The following is an 18598-nucleotide window of genomic DNA, read 5'->3' as shown; positions in this document are numbered from 1 at the left end:
TAGAAAAGAAAAAAGCAAGCCAACTAAACTTCAGTGGGCGATAAGTAAGACAAACAGTGGCCTTGCAGTGATCCGATCTGCCTCTACTTCTGGGCCATTTGAGCAAAAGAATGAACACATTCTAGCCTGTCTCTGCTTTGGTGTTCTGAAATAGGTGGATGTGGAGAGAAGAAAATTGCTTTAAGGTTCCACCATAGAAATGTCGCTAGTGAGTGTACAGCGAGAGGGCAGGCATTTGGTTACTTATGCCTTGATGTTACTGGCTTTATTTTACATGGTGAGAATCTCTTTGATGGCATTCATTGCCTAAGATAATGGAGGCATGTAAGACATAAACACATTCTGAATTCATTTAGGTAGAAGAGTCTAATTGCGCGGTATAAAACATTTGTCCTGAGTACAGTTTGCTCCCAAAATTGGAATCATTTCACTGCTTCTTTTTTTTTAATTTTATTTTATTTTTAAACTTTACAATATTGTATTAGTTTTGCAAATATCGAAATGAATCCGCCACAGGTATACCTGTGTTCCCCATCCTGAACCCTCCTCCCTCCTCCCTCCCCATACCCTCCCTCTGGGTCGTCCCAGTGCACCAGCCCCAAGCATCCAGTATCGTGCATCAAACCTGGACTGCTTCTTGATGAAAAGGTTTCATCTTCCTGATAGACTATGGAAAACAATTCCCTACCATTTCTCATGTCCCTGTGCTGAGGGCTACGGATTCATGGAGACCAAAGAAACAATTTGCTCAATACCTACCTATCCTTGAGATATTGAAACCTGAGCTTCCATTTGAATGAAACTTACACTCACCTGGAAAATTTATTTATTTATTGAGAGTAGTGTTCAAAGGGATCACTGATTCTCCCACCTAAGAATCAAAGAAATCAAAGGGCCAATCTTCATACTAGATATACTAACACACAGACTGTAACACTAATTCTAAAATACCTATTAAAAGAAGCACATGTAATAAAAATTTCTAAATGGATACCTAAATAAAAATAAATACTTTGCATTCAGTTGTTTTACCCGTCTATGTAAAATTCAAGTGATATATTTTATCTTCTAGTCTCAAGCTGGTGAAAGTGCACTTAACATGTATATAGGAAGGGTATGTTTTTGCATTTTTAAGGATGGAGAGAAAGCATAGCATTGTAAAAATAGTGAAGTCTGGAGGGGCCCTTTGCAACTTTTTGTAATGTTTTATTGTGGGTTTTTTTGGTTAGAAAAGTGCTTTGAAAAGGCTTATAAAAATACGTTTATATATAAGCTGTTCAATTCTCAGGAAAACTCAGACCAAGCAAGGTACAGCCAGTTAATCATATCTTGTCATAGAAATAAAAAAAAGCAAGTGCTTTTCCTCGGTGGCCCCATCACGCTCTGCACTTCTTCGATGGGCAGGTGGCATGCCATTCTTCCCTTTCACCTTTTCGCACGATTGTATTTTGGGCACGTCCTTTACCAATCTCACCGTGAATAGCTTATTGCTTTTTCCCTCCTTTTCCCCACTTTTTCTCCCTGTCTGAATACGTTTCACAGATGACTGTCTTCGAAAATAACATCAATTAATTTTTGAACTTAAAAAAATCACATGTGCCGCGAGTCTGCCCTCTCCATTGATGTGCCGTGTGTGGAGGAGGCTGTGTGGGGCCTGATAAGCTCCGTTTGTGAAGTCTGTTCAGCTGGAGGCCAGGTACTAGCCGCTCCACAGAGGGGCTGTTTATTCAGCCAGCCCTGCTCCAGGTGGTCGCCGGTTGACCCTCATGTCTCCCGGCCGCTGAAACTGAGACTCTACAAGGAGGCGACTTCGCTTCTGTGCGTGCCACTGCAAATTGCCATTGTTTGTTTGCTGTTGTTGTTTGGAGTAGACGACAGATTTGCCCCAGAAGTCTTTCTCACCCCACTGCTCTCCCCCTTTTGCAGAATCCGATGATGTCCGCGGGGACCCTGCACTCAGCCATCAAAGCGCTCCTGCCGCTCAGGATGCTCGTAATTCAGTCGTAGATGCAGGTGGCGTTGAGAGCATCACCCAGTGTTCCCAGCAGCTTCCTCAGATGATGGCTGCAGGTAAATGTCGGTGGCCAGCACAGGACACAAGGCGGGCATTTTGCATCATAGTGGAAAGGCTCCCCAGCCATGGAAACATGTGTCGAAGCAGGAGCCTGGGCTCCTCAAACAAGCCAGGCCGTGGAACTAGTGAACGTCACAGTTAACTCAGACTGCGCTGGTGGGCTGGTGGTTAAGACTTTGCCTTCCAGTGTAGAGAGTGTGGTTTAGATCCCTCCATCAGGGAGCTTAGATCCCACATGCCTCCAGGCCAAAAAACCAAAGCATAAGACGGAAGCAAAAATTGTAACAAACTCAATAAAGACTTTAACCAAAGATAATTGAGAAAATAAATTTCTTTAAAACAAAAAAGAGCATCAAGTCCAGTTTGATATATTTTGCTGTCTTCTTTTTTAGCTCTGTGCTATTTGTTTTCAATATTATTTATTTTGTCTTAATAAAAGTCTGTGCTTGTAAGAAATATTTTGGGAGTCACTTCAGACAGGCACCTGCATTTCATGTACGAATGTTCATTATTTGTTAAGGATGGAATGTGTTATAAGGTAAGTCTTAATAAATTCAATCAGGACTGCTTTCAGTGCTCGACAACTGAATTTGGAGATTTGTATTAGATAGTTAGAGGGTGTTCCTGCTTCAGAATTACACTCACAAACAGACAAATTTATTCTTACCCAATTGACTTGTTTTACCCAAAGAGTCCTCTTCACTGGGGAACTTAACTAATGTTTCCCTGGGAAAAGGAAGTGATTCTTCATTTTTTTCCCCCCTAGAGGTGCGTCCTTAATGGCACGCTGAGTATGATATAAACTGCATGTCATTAAGTTTCCTCCCAGAATGTGTTCCGTCATGTTGACGTCTGGAGAAAGTGTTGGTGTCAATTACAGTGCCGTATTTTTTTGTGATTTGGGAATGTGCTTAAAGGAAGCCTCACGTCTCCAGAAACGCAATTTGTTTTCAGACACCCTCGCCGGTGGAATCTAAGTCGGTTTGCTTTCCCACCCGCAGCGGCCGATGGTTTGGGGAGCATCGCAATAGACGCGACCCAGCTAAACATGTCGGTGACAGACCCCACCGCCTGGGCCACCGCCATGAATAACTTGGGCATGGTTCCCGTGGGGTTGCCTGGACAGCAGCTCGTGTCAGGTAAGCCCTCTCTGGGGTTGGAAGATGTCTGCAGCCGCGCCGGCAGGCTTGGGTGCTTGGCACCTCGTAATCTTTCCACACACAAATGTTGAGCCTGGCCTGGGATTTATGCCCAGGGCGTGTTTGGCAGGCCATGTGCCTGAGTGTCTTGTCCTCGTCACTTCGCTCTTCTGCCGAACAGCCGTTCCCAGAAAAAAACTCACATGCAGTATCTCTCACTGATGGCATTGCAACATGAATTTTGTATTTTAAAAAGGTAAATAGTAGAGCTAATATTTGCTTTCCAATTTGCAAAGCTCTTCCACGGATGTTACAGCATTTGATTCCAGTCTTCTCTTTGAGACAGGTAGGTCCTAATGGTGGTTGCGGCTAAGGTTCGTGTTCCCATGTTAAAAATAGGGGAAGAGGGGCCCGGAGTTTGGGTGGGTGGCTTTTCCAGCACTGAAATGGCAAGGCTTAGAAGCCCGAGTCAACTGACATTGTGTTCCATGGTTTCTTTCCATCATATTTTGGAATTGTCATAATAGTAATGCATTTGAGAGAGAAAATGTTTGGAGACGTCACAAAGTAGGAAGTCTTTGGAAAGAGTTCATCATTGAATTTAACAAGTTTGTTGCTGATTTTCCGTGTGCTCTGTAACAAATGCTTTGGGAAATAGAATAAATATATACCTATATAAGTGTCCTTGAGGATTCAGGGAGCATGTCTCCCCGAATTAAAAAACATAGTGATTAAAAACCAGCAAAAAAAAAAAAAATAATGGGTAGAATCATGGGCTAAGAGGTGGTTCAGACTAGTACTATAGTAATTTCCAGAAGGATCAATGCCTGGGGTCTGAGGAAAGATGTCATCAATGAGATGGGATTTGTGCTGCCTGGAAAGATGCTCAGGTCTCCTGTATCCACTTTACTCAACTTATTCACTCACTTAACACACGTTTTTTGAGGCACTGTCCTGGTGCAGAGGTGGTCCCTGCCTCTCTGCCTTTCCAGAATTTTCAATGGAAAACTGACAGTTATTATGCCATGTCGCTAATGTGGTTTAGTCCTGAAGTTGTGTTCAACTCTTGCAACCACACGGACTGTAGCCCACCAGGCTCCTCTGTCCATGAGATTCTCCAGGCAAGAATACTGGAGTGGGTTGCCATTCCATTCTCCAGGGGATGTTCCTGACCCAGGGATCAAACCCAGGTCTCAGTCACTAAGTCGTGTCCACCTCTTTGCAACCCCGTAGACTGCAGCACACCAGGCTTCCTTGTCCTTCACTATCTCCCGGAGTTTATTCAAACTCATGTCCATCGAGTTGGTGATGCCATCCAACCATCTCATCCTCTGTCATCCCCTTCTCCTCCTGCCTTCAATGTTTCCCAGCATCAGGGTCTTTTCCAATGAGTCAGTTCTTCACATCAGGTGATCAAAATATTGGAACTTCAGCTTCAGTTATCAGTCCTTCCAATGAATATTCAGGACTGATTTCCTTTAGAATTGACTAATTTGAGCTCCGTACTCTCCTGGGGACTCTCGACTATTTTCTAGCACCACAGTTCAAAAGCATCAATTCTTTAACACTCAACCTTCTTTATGGTTCAACTCACATCCATGCATGACTACTGGAAAAACCATAGCTTTGACTAGATGGACTTTTGTCAGCAAAGTAATGTCTCTGCTTTTTAATATGCCATCAAGGTTTCTTGTAGCTTTTCTTCCAAGGAGCAAGCATCTTTTAATTTTATGCCTGCAGTCATCATCTGCAGTGATTTTGGAGCCCAAGAAAATAAATTCTGTCACTGTTTCCATTTTTTCCCCATCTATTTGCCATGAAGTTATGGGACCAGATGGTGTGATCTTAGTTTTTTGAATGTTGTTTTAAGCCATGTTTTTCCCTCTCCTCTTTCACCCTCATCAAGAGGCTCTTTAGTTCCTCTTCACTTTCTGCCAGTAGAGTGATATCATCTGCATATCTGAGGTATTAATATTTCTCCCTGAAATCTTGACTCCAGCTTGTGATTCCTCCAGCCCAGCATTTCACATGATATACTCTGCATAGAAGTTAAATAAGCAGGGTGACAATACACAGCCTTGATGTACTCCTTTCCCAATTTTGAGCCAGTCTGTTGTTCCATGTCCGGTTCTAACTGTTGCTCGTTGCCCTGCATGCAAGTTTCTCAGGGAGACAGATAAAGTGGTCTGGTATTCCCATCTCTTGAAGAATTTTCCACAGTTTGTTATGATCCACACAGTCAAAGGCTTTAACATTGTCAATGAAGTAGAAGTAGATGTTTTTCTGGAATCTCTTGCTTTTTCTGTGATCCAGCAGATGTTGCCAGTTTGATCTCTGGTTCCTCTGCCTTTTCGAAATCCAGTTTGTGTATCTTGGTTCATGTACTGCTGAAGCCTAGCTTGAAGGATGTTGAGCATTACCTTGCCAGCATGTGAAATGAGTATAGTTGTGCAGTAGATTCGGCATTCTTTGGCATTGCCCTTCTTTGGGATTGGAATTACACTATGGTCATTCTTATATGTCAGAAGAACAACTCACTTTTGCACATCAAGTTGTATTAGAGTAGACAGGATACATTAAGTATAAACCTATTGCCTTTGGAGAGTTACTAAGTTGCACACCCATATATGTGTGGACTTTGAGCTGAGTTGAGCAAGCATTTGATTTTTTGTTGTTTTTGTTTTGTCAATAGGGCAGTACATGTAAGCGTCTAAACTAGCTGTAGTGAGTTATACGTACTGCGTGTGGCAGTGTGTACACGAATACAAGCGTGTATGTAATGCCCTTTCTTCTATAACACAACAAAGGAGAAGAGAGGACAGGAAGCAAAGGAAGGTGGGAGACACGAAAAGGAAAGTCAGATATTAATATTACAAAACATTATGCTTAGGCTATTTATAAAATTCCCCAAAATGTTGTAAAATAAATGCAGTAGAGGCTTAGTCTGCTATGGGATGTGTGTGTATGCACATAAATGACATTTTCTATCATTTGAACATGTGTTTATCCAGACCCCTTTTCCCTAAAGCTAATCTAGACAAATACTTCCTCCTAATAACTTGAGAGTACAGATTTATATGTTTCTGTCCCAAATTTTCCCAGCTGTCTAATTGAAATATTCATACAGCAGAAATCACTTTACTCTTGTCTCCACCTCCACTCCTCTCAGAAAGTGTTGTATGACTTCCAGGGTAAGCCACAACCTCAATAATTCATTATTTTTTTCTTATGATTTTGAGTCTTCTGACATTTTAACCATGACCGATTTATGATTTTCCCAGCAACTTACCATGAAAAGAATTACAGCCCTACTCGTTGTAGAAGATTTACCGTATCTGCCCTGAATTACATTCTCCATCTCCTATATTAGCCAAAGTGCTTAAGCTGCGTCTGAGCCTTTTGGGGTCTTATGGAGCATCCTGCGCCATCCCTCCCCACCCATCAGGGGAACTGCACTTGGCTTTGTTCTCGTGGCGGCCTGCAGACTTCCTTTGTCGAGACTCTCTCAGGGTAAAGTTCTGTTGTGCTTGGTTACTGTGTATATATTGTCTTCCAGTCTTTTCTCTATGAAGTATGTGAGTACTATTAAATATAGAAATCTCTATTATGTATTTTTATTAACACCTTATCCTAAATTATTTTTTTTCCATTTTATAGTTTTATATTAAAATTTTAGAATAGTCCTTTGAATAAATCTTCACCAGTTTTTCTGTATTTGCACTTAAGCTGTTTCCTTTTTTTTTTTTTTTTTTTTAATTTTATTTTACTCTTCCTAGCCAAGTTTCTGGAGAACTTAATCTCTTTGAGTTTAAGTATTTTACCTTTTCTTTAAAATGATAATTGTATCTATTTCATGAGACAGTTGTAAGATTGAAATATGATAACTTATGACATACACTAACTGCATAGTACCTACACATAGTAAGCATGCATTAAACATTAACTCTTACTCCTCCCTTTCTTCCTTGTGATGTTTTTTAACGATATTATGGTGAACCTTTTTTATGCATAGAAGTTTTTGGCAATTAGAATTATTTCCCTTGGATTGACTCCTACATGTAGAATTAGTCGGTCAAAAGAAATGAACATTTTAAAGTTTCTTGTTAAATACTGGACAATTAATTTCCAAAATATAAATGCATATTTAATATTTACTGACTTGATATGCAAAGGTGGCATCCTGTTCTTTTGCCTTAAATTATTTTATAGCTACACTTTTTAAATTGTGGCATTTTCCTTCATTTATTTTTTCACTCATATTTCCTCTTTTGTAAATAGATTACTTTCATGCTATATCCACTTATCACATAGGATTCGGGCTGACTTTTTTATTGGCTTGTATTTGGTCATTGCTTTTAAGCATTTTAAGGGGCTTCCCAGGTGGCGCAGTTGGTCACGAATCTGCCTGCCAGTGCAGGAGACATAAGAGGTGTGGGTTAGATCCCTGGGTTGGGAAGATCCCCCGGAGGAGGAAATGGCAACCCACCCCAGCATTCTTACCTGGAAAATTATTTTAATCTTGCAGTTCATATTCTCTAAAAATATTTATCTAGTCTGTTTTTCACCTCTTTAATATTATTTCTTTTTTAAAAAAAGAAAGTTTACCATTTCCTTTATGAGTCCTTTTTGAGTATTCCATTTCTAAATGCAGAAAGGTTTTGCCCACTCTCTACAGTTGATACATAGTCCTCATTGTCCATGCCTCCATGGATATACTTTCTTCTTTTATCGGAAGTTCACTTGTGCACGTTTAATCTATTTCTAAAGTATCTGTTCTGTACTACCAACCTCTCTTTTTTCCCGCCTCCACATCATTTCAGTTCTTACAGCTCTGTTGTATATTTACATGAAGTACCTAATGGGTGGTGCTGTTTCTTCCCCCCATAATCATAGAGCCGAAGAATGTTGCCCCTCGCCCAGTTTTCATGCTAGCACCTGTCTGAGGCAACTTTTAACTGTACCCTTCCTTCCAAGAAATCTCCTCTAAATTGTCTCTGACAGGATGACAGAGAGGTTAGATTTTATGAGCACTTGGCCTTCTCCCAAAGTTTCTGGTATTTCTAAATGACCAACTACTCTTTCCTTGCTTATTCAAATCAAATTGACACTGAATCCCATTCCTTACTACTTTTTCCCTGTTTATTGGGAAATATGAATTATCAACAAAGCAGGACACACATTTTTCATATCCTCTGATTTTATCAAAAGGATTTCCCAGGAAATCAAATGCATTTATGGTTGCTGTATCATGCCATTCTGATGGGTCATTGTGAGCTCCCACGATTACACCTCTTTAATGTTCCTCCCCTTTCATCATCACCACAGTCCCCTTCCCACTTTCATGAACTTCCTCATCTACCTTCTTTATATGTAGTGCTACTCAAGATCATTTCATCGAATTTGCTTATTTTATCCCAAATGAACCATTCTACTGGTAAGTGCTTGCATGCTCAGTCACTTCAGTCATGTCCAGCTCTGTGCGACCCCATGGACTATAGGCCACCCAGCTCCTCTGTCCATGGAATTCTCCAGGCAAGAAGACTGGAGTGTGTTGCCATCCCCTCCTCCAGGGGATCTTCCTGACCCAGGGATCAAACCTGCGTCTCGTATGTCTCCTGCATTGGCTGGCGGGTTCTTTACCACTAGCACCACCTGTACTCCGGTCGTAAATCCCACACTGAAAGTCTTGGTTTATCATGAGATAATATTTGCCTCCTTATAGTATTGGACACTTATTTTATTCCACATATTTTTAGTTTTGAGGAATTTTCAAATTTTTGTTATTGTTGATTTGTTTCTATTATCCATACCTTGTGCCTTAGTATAGATCCAGATTTTCTAAACTGGCCTGATGGAACATCAGTGTCTTACAGTTGTTAGGTGGGGTGGATGTCGTGTAAGTATTTATGTGGCCTAATGACCATGGTAGATTCTGGGTTTAACATAGTTCAGTTCAGTTGCTCAGTCGTGTCCGACTGTTTGTGACCCCACGAATTATGGTCTGCCAGGTCTCCTGTCCTCCACCATCTCCCAGAGCTTGCTCAAACTCATGTGCATTGAGTCGGTGATGCCATCCAGCCGTCTCACCCTTCTCCACTGATCTCGAGATAGGGCACCTACCGACCTGGGGAGTTCATCTTTCAGTGTCCTATCTTTTTGCCTTTCCATACTGTTCATGGGGTTCTCAAGGCAAGAATACTGAACTGGTTTGCCATTCCCTTCTCCAGTGGATGTTTTGTCAGAACTCTCCACCATGACCCATCCATCCTGGGTGGCCCCACATGGCATGGCTCATAGTTTCATTGAGTTAGACGAGGCTGTGATGATTGCTTTCTCTGTGGGTTTCCTCAGAGCCTTGACTCTGCTAATGTGCAGTTTGAAAGAGTAGTGGCGTGTATCTTGGATTCCCCAAACATAACTTAGCCTTTAACAAATATCTGTTAACATCTCACGAGACATTAGAATACTGCCATCAAACCAGATTTTCCCTTCGGCTATGGAGATCCCAGGCCACGGCCATCCATCCATCTTTTGTTGCCCTCTCTGGTATGCTCCCTGTGATCTGGTTTACAGTTGTGTGTGTGTGTGTGTGTGTGTTTTTACTGAGCAGTGTCACTTCCTAATCTCAGGTTTCAAAATAATCCTCATGTGGTCTGGTGTTGCCTGTGATACACAGTGTCACTTCCCAGGAGCGCCCCCATCTCTGGTGTCATTGATTGAAACTGAGAATATCAAATCCCAAGCTTCACACCATCTGTGCAACCAGCTGTCCCCTTCTCTGTATATCCTGGCTTCTCCTCCAGAGTCATAGCCATCAACTGAAAGGGTTGGAAAGCAGCAGCTGAGTTGACCAGGTGTTAAGTTGCCTGCCCAGGCCCGCCTGGGAGCTGGTAATATTTCCTGGATGTTCTCTGGACATGAGTTTATACCTTGCTTTGCTCTAAACTTTTTGAAGTTTTCTTGCCTAACATCAGCAATCTCTCCTTAGCTGTTATTGACTTGTTGTGTGTTAGTCGCACAGTCGTGTCTGACTCTTTGCAACCCCATGGACTGTAGCCCTCCAGGCTCCTCTGTCCATGGAATTCTCCAGGCAAGAACACGGGAGTGGGTAGCCATTCCCTTCTCCAGGGGATCTTCCCAACGCAGGGATCGAACCCAGGTCTCCCGCATTGGCAGGTGGTTTCTTCATCATCCGAGCCTCCAGGGAAGCCCTGTTATTGACTTAAAGTGGACATATATCTCTTACCTCAGGTTTCTTAGTGTGACATTTGTTGTGTTTCAAATACGTGTTCAGAAAAGGCATCACAACTCCCCATTAGCTGTGGAAGTGCCACCTGCCTTATCGTGGCTTAAATCTCACAGGTATCGGAGTTCGTCCTCGGTTCCTACCTTGCAGTTCCTTCTGAAGCTCTGAGTTCACTCTCCGCATCCCTGTTCCCTGCCACTCTGAGAAGAGCTTAGCTTCACAGCTCATGGGGACATGAGCTGTCCTCTTCCTCTCTCACTCATGGATGCCTGCACTCATTTTAATTCCACTCTGCTTCCTCTGAATATTTTTTGTCTAGCTTCCTTGTTGGGTTGTTTAATCCTCCCAGGAACACCTTTATCCTCTTCAATATGCCCAGATATGAAGAGGCATTTGTTAAATCCTTTCATCTCCTGAAGCATCTCTCTTTTAACTTGGATTTATCAAGCCAGATGTGGTGATGAATACTGGGATTACAATACATAGACCTCACTCGCCTATATGAGAGCCTAGTGGGAGAAATAGAGAGGCGGGGATAAACAAATACAAATCAGCATGATGAGTAGCAATGACACTAACAAATAAAGGACGCTATAGGATATGGCTGAAGAGTGGTAAGCTGGGGAGTCCTATGATTAGAGCTCTAGTTTTTTACTTGTTTTTGTGTGTGTGTGTTTGTGGGGTTATTTTGTCATTTTTATTGGTGTGTGCTGGATTTACAATACTGTACGCTTTTCAGGTGTATAGGAAAGTGAATCAGTCTTACAACCACATACATCCACTCTTTTTTAGGTTCTTTTCCCATGTAGACCACTACAGAGTATTAAGTAGAGCTCCCTGTACTACACTGCTGCTGCTGCTGCTGAGTCGCTTCAGTCGTGTCCAACTCTGTGCGACCCCATAGACGGCAGCCCACCAGGCTCCCGTCCCTGGGATTCTCCAGGCAAGAACACTGGAGTGGGTTGCCATTTCCTTCTCCAATGCATGAGAGTGAAAAGTGAAAGTGAAGTCGCTCAGTCGTGTCTGACTCCTAGCAACCCCATGGACTGCAGCCTACCAGGCTCCTCCATCCATGGGATTTTCCAGGCAAGAGTACTGGAGTGGGGTGCCATTGCCTTCTCCGCTGTGCTATGCAGTAGGTCCTTATTAGTTATCTGTTTTATAAATGGTAGTGTGTATATGTCAATGCCAATCTCTCAATTTATCCCTCCCCTAGAGATTGTCATACTAAGTGAAGTAAGTCAGACAGACAAAGATAAGTTTCATGTGATATCACTTACATGTGGAATGTAGATCTGTAGTTCCACAGAGCACTTGTGTTAAGTCCTGCAGAGAACTGATGGGAGTGGGGAAAGGCTGGTGGCAAAGAAATCTGGTGAGAGGGTGTAGTGGTTACCCAGCCATGAGATAATAATGGCAATTATTGTCACAGTGGGGAGAGAAGTGAAGGGAACATTTAATTAAAGAAAAAAAAAAAGAAGGAATTGATAACTGAGTCCATGTGAAATGCACGGAAAGTGAATAATCAACAGTAAACCCATTAATCCTGGGCTTCTGGCTTTGGAAATTGTGTAAGTGGTGCGGTCATTGACTGAGAACAGGGAAGGGAGAAGGGGGCTGGGGAGAAGAGGGTGTGTTCCTTTTTGGATGTGTGGAATACGAAGAGGCTGTTGAAGGAAGCACGTGGTGATCAGTCACGTGTAAGGGTCTCGCGCTCATGAGAGAAGCAGGGGTGGAGACGTTGCTTTGGTGCGCGTGGACGGCTGCTGACTCCTGTCTCTGCTAGTCACGCTTTTGCTCTGAAATTAACATAGGCCCTCAGCTACTCATGCAGGGATCAGCCTAGGCTCCAACTGCATCTCCAGATAACTCCTTCATCTTCTCCTTTCTTTGACCCGCTCGATTTCTATTGTTGCTGGATTCCAAGGTCTGAAATAAGAGAAGTTGTCAGAGACTTTAAAAATGTAACCTGGAGATCTATAACCAAAGCTTTCTCACCAGCTCACAGAGATACTCAGACTCTCTGATGGTAAACTATTCCACACACTTGTTTTTAAATGAAAGTTATACTCCAACCAGCAAACGTCCTTTTTCTTAGTCCCTCTTGATACTAATGATGGCACCGGCATGATTAAGGGATGCGGATAGCCTGGGGGCTTAGTGGTTGGACTCTTCTAGAAGATGATGTTCAGTCCTCTTTTGTTTTCATTTCCCATCGTGTTGGAAGACTTCTCATTATCAAGTGCCAGAAAATAAGTAGGCCCTCGAATTAACGTTTCACAATTTATATACCTGATTTCATGTCTCCCTGACAGTTCTGTTATACTTTCCACGGTTATTTACCCTTTTTTTCTCAGGACAGCAGGGCGGTACATTGGTGTATTCATTCATTCACCGCACCATCACTGAAGGTTCATAATGCACTGCGTATTTTACAAGACACTAGAGAAACAGCAGTTTACACGACAGACAGGTGATGCTCCTATGGAGAGACACATTTCTAAAGAAGCAGATGTTTTCCAAATAGCTGTGCAGGTGATCATATAATTACAATCGTGGGCTGTTACCAAAGAGAGCTGGAAGCCTGACTCACCTCGGAGCAATTGGAGGGTGTTCAGATAAGGTCCCCTTGAAGAAGTTATATTCATGCCAAGACCCCAAGGATAGATTAAAATTATTCCAGTAGTAGGAGGGAAGAACAGGAAGAAAAGGCGAGTTTGGGAAGATGAGAAAATTCTAAAAACAGAAAAAGCCCCGTGGAAAGGCCTGAGGTGGTAAGAACCTGGCTCTTGAAAGGAAATGAAAGGTGTGTATGGTTGGGCAGGAGAAGGAAATTGGCATGGGGTGGGTTGTCAGGCTGGTCCTTAACGTGTGTCTGGAGAGGTTGGCTGGGCCAGATCATGCCTGCCAAAGTGAGGAGTACAGATGTTATTTGAAGTGCAAGCTATTGAAGGATTTCAAGCAGGGAAGCAACCTCTGACTCATGTTTAAAAGAGGAGGGGGAGGAAATCACCCAAGTTGTTTTGTAGGGACTGCACTGAAGGGTGGTAGAAGGCATCTGGCCCCACATCCGGAGGCTTTTGGGAATCCCTAAAGAGATGAATGGTAGACTGGAGCACTGTGCACCCGCTGTGTGTCAGGCATTGCCACAGGCGCTGCAAATTCACACGCACTGCTGGAGCTGGTGTTCTAGTGCTTTGTTAGCGATGTGTGTGAGTCTACAGTATTTCTAGAGGGAAGAGAACCTGCGGAAAGTTTTTTCAGAAGCTGTTTGCTCCTTCCTGTACGAGGTACCGTGTACAGTAATTGATGTCACTCCAGACAAATCAAGGCTTGTCCTCCAATAACTCCCCACCAGTGACAATGGCCCATGTCCTCGTTGGCTAGAGATGCTGTAAAATGGAAGCCCTTTCCAAGTGCTTGTGTAACACGATAGTTATTTGAAATACTGTCATTTTTTTTCCTCTTTCATGGAATGAAGAACATAATTATTACTTGCTGTGTAAAATTACTTCTTTGTAGACTGACTTCTTTTTTTTTTTTTTTTTTTTCAGTGTTACAGCTCCATTTTATTTATAAGATAGCAATAGAATCCAAGACTCAAAGAGAAGAGAGTGGAGGAGTGCATGGGGAGGGAGAAAGAGAGAGAGAGAGACCGCACGCATGCACGCGGGAGAGAGAGTCCGAGAGCGAGAGGGCAAGAGCAAGAGCCAGAGCGAGAGAAAGAGAGAGAGCGAGAGAGAGAGCGAGAGCGCGTGCCCGCACGCACGTGGGAGAGAGAGTTTGTGAGAAAGCGCTTTGGCTCCTCCTTTTATATGTTTTTTCCTTCACCTGGGCCTGCCCTATGCAAATTGGGCTTAGCCAGGAGTGCTGTTTGTTCTGTTTGTTCTGCCTGAAGTCTTCACTCTGGTCCTCGGACCTTCCTTGTCTTTTAGCCACTGCCATTTTGGACTCCTTTTCCCTATTCTACCTACCTAACATTCCCCCCTCAAGAGATGGGAGGCCCAATTCTTTGGGAATCGGGGCATCGAGGTCTTTCTGGCTACTTCCTGCTGAACTAGGACGGCGAGGGGTATTGGGCCTCCCCCTCTTGCTAGTCTCAATCCTCAGAGTCATTATAGCCGTGTCCAAGGGTGTGTGATATTTTCCGTGGTCAGCTGTAGTTTTATATCTTTGTTGAACTGGCATTGCATGTTGTAGCTGGTTGACCTCCTTTCGAAGAGTTGGGTTGCTTTTCTGGGTGCCTGATATCCTCTGCCGGCATTCAGAAGTTGTTTTGTAGAATTTACTTGACGTTTAAATGCTCTTTTGATGAATTTGTGGGGGAGAAAGTGTTCTCCCCGTCCTACTCCTCCTCCATCTTGGCTCCTCCCCCTAGACTGACTTCTTTTGAATTCAGTTCAGATCAGTCACTTAGTCGTGTCCAACTCTTTGCGACCCCATGAATCACAGCACGCTGGGCCTCCCTGTTCATCACCAACTCCCAGAGTTCACCCAAACTCATGTCCATCGAGTGGGTGATGCTATCCAGCCATCTCATCCTCTGTCGTTCCCTTCTCCTCCTGTCCCCAACCCCCCCCCCCAGCATCAGGGTCTTTTCCAATGAGTCAACTCTTCACATGAGATGGCCAAAGTGCTGGAGTTTCAGCTTTAGCATCATTCCTTCCAAAGAAATCCCAGGGCTGATCTCCTTTAGAATGGACTGGTTGGATCTCCTTGCAATCCAAGGGACTCTCAAGAGTCTTCTCCAACACCACAGTTCAAAAGCATCAATTTTTCGTCACTCAGCTTTCTTCACAGTCCAACTCTCACATCCATACACGACCACTGGAAAAACCATAACCTTGACTAGATGGACCTTTGTTGGCAAAGTAATGTCTCTGCTTTTGAATATGCTATCTAGGTTGGTCATAACTTTCCTTCCAAGGAGTAAGCGTCTTTTAATTTCATGGCTGCTATCACCATCTGCAGTGATTTTGGAGCCCCCAAAAATAAAGTCTGACACTGTTTCCACTGTTTCCCCATCTATTTCCCATGAAATGATGGGACCAGATGCCATGATCTTCGTTTTCTGAATGTTGAGCTTTAAGCCAACTTTTTCACTCTCCTCTTTCACTTTCATCAAGAGGCTTTTTAGTTCCTCTTCACTTTTTTTTGAATTATCAATGTGTAATTTTTTTCTTCTTGTGTATGCCCTAACAATTAAAAAAAAATTTTTTTAAGCTGGTGTCCATCTCTTGATTAGCTTAGTCTTTGATCTGTCATACCCGGGTATATGCACTATTCAACTAGCCTTTTGAATTAGGCAAGTCACTTTCTTACTCACTAGGCTAAAACTAGAGAAAATACAGTCATAGAATTGTATGTATATTTCTGTATGGATGGATATTTTTAAGTATACACATGTTGCATAGAAATATATCATGCATGTACACATGCGTACAGGCTTCCCAAGTGACTCAGTGGTAGAGAATCCACCTGTCATGAAGGAGACGTGGGTTCCATCCCTCGGTTGGAAAGATCCCCTGGAGAAGGAAATGGCAACCCACTCCAGCATTCTTGCGTTGAGAATCCCATGGACAGAGGAGCCTGGTGGGCTACAGACCGTGGGGTTATAAAGAGTGGACACAACTTAAAACTAAACAGCAACGGCACATGCATATGCATCACAGACACACACATCCCCTAGTTTTCTTGGTTTCCTTTTCTTCCCCTGGGATGGAGAAGCTTTGATATTTTTGACAGCAACATGAACTGAAGGGAAATATATGCATTTCATAATGGAAAATTGTATCCTGGCCTCATAGTAGACATTAATGCATCTGGGAACAGAAAGAAAAAAACCAAACAGTTAAATTCCTGTATTAAAATCAGCTTGTGCATTTCTATCCCATATGTGCACACGCACAGATGCACGTTACTGTATATTAGGTTTTTGTTTTGAATTAATTTCAGAGCTTTTTACTTGTAAAAATGGAATAATTGTATGTATTTTTCTGTATCTCATTTCTTTTTATTTTCTCTTATTTCATAGCCTGATCATTTTCTGTGTTAGATGTTGTGTTTTTGAGTTGTAGTTGAGTTATGCCTTTTATAATTAGACTATCATTTATTGAACAGATTGCTGGACTGTACACTTACACAAGCAAGAACCGTGTCTAATTCAGCTTTCTATTTCTTCATCATCAAACACAGAGCTGAGTGCTCAATAACTACATAGATGAAAGAATGTATGATTTGACTTTTTATATAATTAGTTATATAAAATGTATTAATTTTGGAAAAGTCACTTTTGTACCTGATACTCGGAATAGTATAGCTTTTATGTCGTTAATCGAGGTTAGCAATAGCCGTCATCCTCCTTATTTGATGTCTGTGAGATTATTTCCTTTTTCTTTTTATCCTTTTTTTTTCTTTTTCCTTTTTCTTTTGTATCTTTCCCATCTCTTTTTCTTATGCTTAGGCTTTCATTTACCTTCTAGAACATACGGAGTCTATTTACAATAGCTGTTTTTGTGTGGTGCTCAGATGCTCAGTCATGTCTGACTTTCTGCAATTCCATGAACTGTAGCCCTCCAGGCTCCTCTGTCCATGGGATTTCCCAGGCAGGAATTCTGGTGTGAGTTGCCATTTCCTTCTCTAGGGGATCTTCCCAAACCAGAGATTGAACCGTGTCTCATGTCTCCTGCATTGGCAGGCAGATTCTTTACCACTGAGCCACCCAGGAAGCCTTCATCGACCAATTCTGTTATATGTGATGTCTCGAAGTGTCCTTCTTTAGGTTAGTTTTTCTCCCCTTGTTGGGCTATATTTTTCTACTGCTTTGTGTGCCTAGTAATTCTTTGATGGATGCCAGACATTGTGAATTTTACATTATTAGGTGGTAGAATTTTTTTTGTTTTCCTTTCAATATTTTAAAAACAGTTTACTTCATTCTAAGACTTTGTTTGAATCTTGGGTAATTGGGTCTCGAGCAGCCTTTGGCCTGGAGATAATTTTATCCTCCTTCTGAATCAATACCCTGCTGGACCTTTACTCAAGTACATTGCAGGGTTTCCCCTGTCTGGCTACTGGAAATCTGATCTGTTCCCAGAGCTTTGTGAGCTTCAGAAATGGTTCCACCTACTTCTCCTCTCCCATGGTTTTTGCCTCAGCCTTAGTACTTTCCTCACATGCCTGATCAAAACTCATCCAGAGTCTTGAGGGGAGTCATCCAAAGGTCTCCAGAGCGCCCTCTCTCTGATTAGCTCCTTCCTCCCCAGTGCTCAGCCCTGTAATTTCCAGCTATCGACTTCACTTTCATTTTCACTTTCATGCATTGGAGAAGGAAATGGCAACCCACTCCAGTGTTCTTGCCTGGAGAATCCCAGGGACGGGGGAGCCTGGTGGGCTGCCATCTATGGGGTTGCACAGAGTCGGACACGACTGAAGTGACTTAGCAGCGGCATCGGCAGCCTCCTCAGACACTGAACTCAGGTACCCCCTTAGGCTCTGTGTTTCTCTTCCCTGAGGTAAATCCCTGAAACCTCCTAGACAGCAGACTGGGGCGATCGATGTTTTTCACTTCATCTGTCTCCGTTCTCTCAGTAATCACTGTCTTCTACTTCCCATTGTCCAGTGCCTGAAAACTGTCATTCATGTGTTTTGTCTTTTTTGAACACTTATTTTTGTTTATTTATTTACTTGTCTCTGCTGGATCTTAGCTGCAGCATGTGGGATCTCATCGCCCCACCACGGATCGAACCTGGGCCCCCTGCTTTGGGAGCGAGGAGTCTTAGCCACTGGACTGCCAGGAAAGTCTCTCACCTTTCAGTTGCTTGAGGCAGAAGGTTTGATTCTGTCCCTGTTGCTTCCTCATGACTAGAAACAGAAGTTTTCAAGTCTTTTTAAAAAAGTGTGCCTGCGTGCTTTCTCTAAAGACATACTCAGTATAAATCTGAGGCTATGGTATGAATGACTTTACTAGGAACATTGAAAAGAATAGTAACATGCCCACCAATTATTGAGCACCTGCTGCTGCTAAGTCGCTTCAGTCATGTCCGACTCTGTGCGACCCCATAGACGGCAGCCCACCAGGCTCCCCCGTCCCTGGGATTCTCCAGGCAAGAACACTGGAGTGGGTTGCCATTTCCTTCTCCA

The 18598-nt window shown here is 42.8% G+C and overlaps 1 protein-coding gene across 10 annotated transcripts in view; it reads left to right on the top strand.

The window, feature by feature from the left end:
* Window positions 1-18598, top strand: part of ENOX1 (ecto-NOX disulfide-thiol exchanger 1) — a 513658-nt gene that overhangs the window by 258258 nt on the left and 236802 nt on the right. For 8 of the 10 annotated variants that reach the window (XM_086328859.1, XM_086328858.1, XM_086328857.1 and 5 more), the window contains 2 exons: window positions 1927-2070; window positions 3076-3213. In XM_086328859.1, coding sequence (XP_086184985.1) covers window positions 1927-2070; window positions 3076-3213 — 282 coding nt within the window. Of the gene's footprint in view, window positions 1-1674; window positions 1697-1926; window positions 2071-3028; window positions 3214-18598 lie in introns of those variants that run through there. The other 2 variants (XM_086328862.1, XM_086328864.1) reach the window with 2 other exon arrangements.

The sequence above is a fragment of the Bos grunniens genome, chromosome 12 (genome assembly GCF_055505025.1).
Source record: "Bos grunniens cultivar Pamir isolate PY7600 chromosome 12, Bosgru_T2T1.0, whole genome shotgun sequence".
Lineage (NCBI taxonomy): Eukaryota > Metazoa > Chordata > Mammalia > Artiodactyla > Bovidae > Bos > Bos grunniens.
The sequence above is the reverse complement of the archived record's forward strand: the minus strand, read 5'-3'. Positions and strand labels throughout refer to the sequence as shown.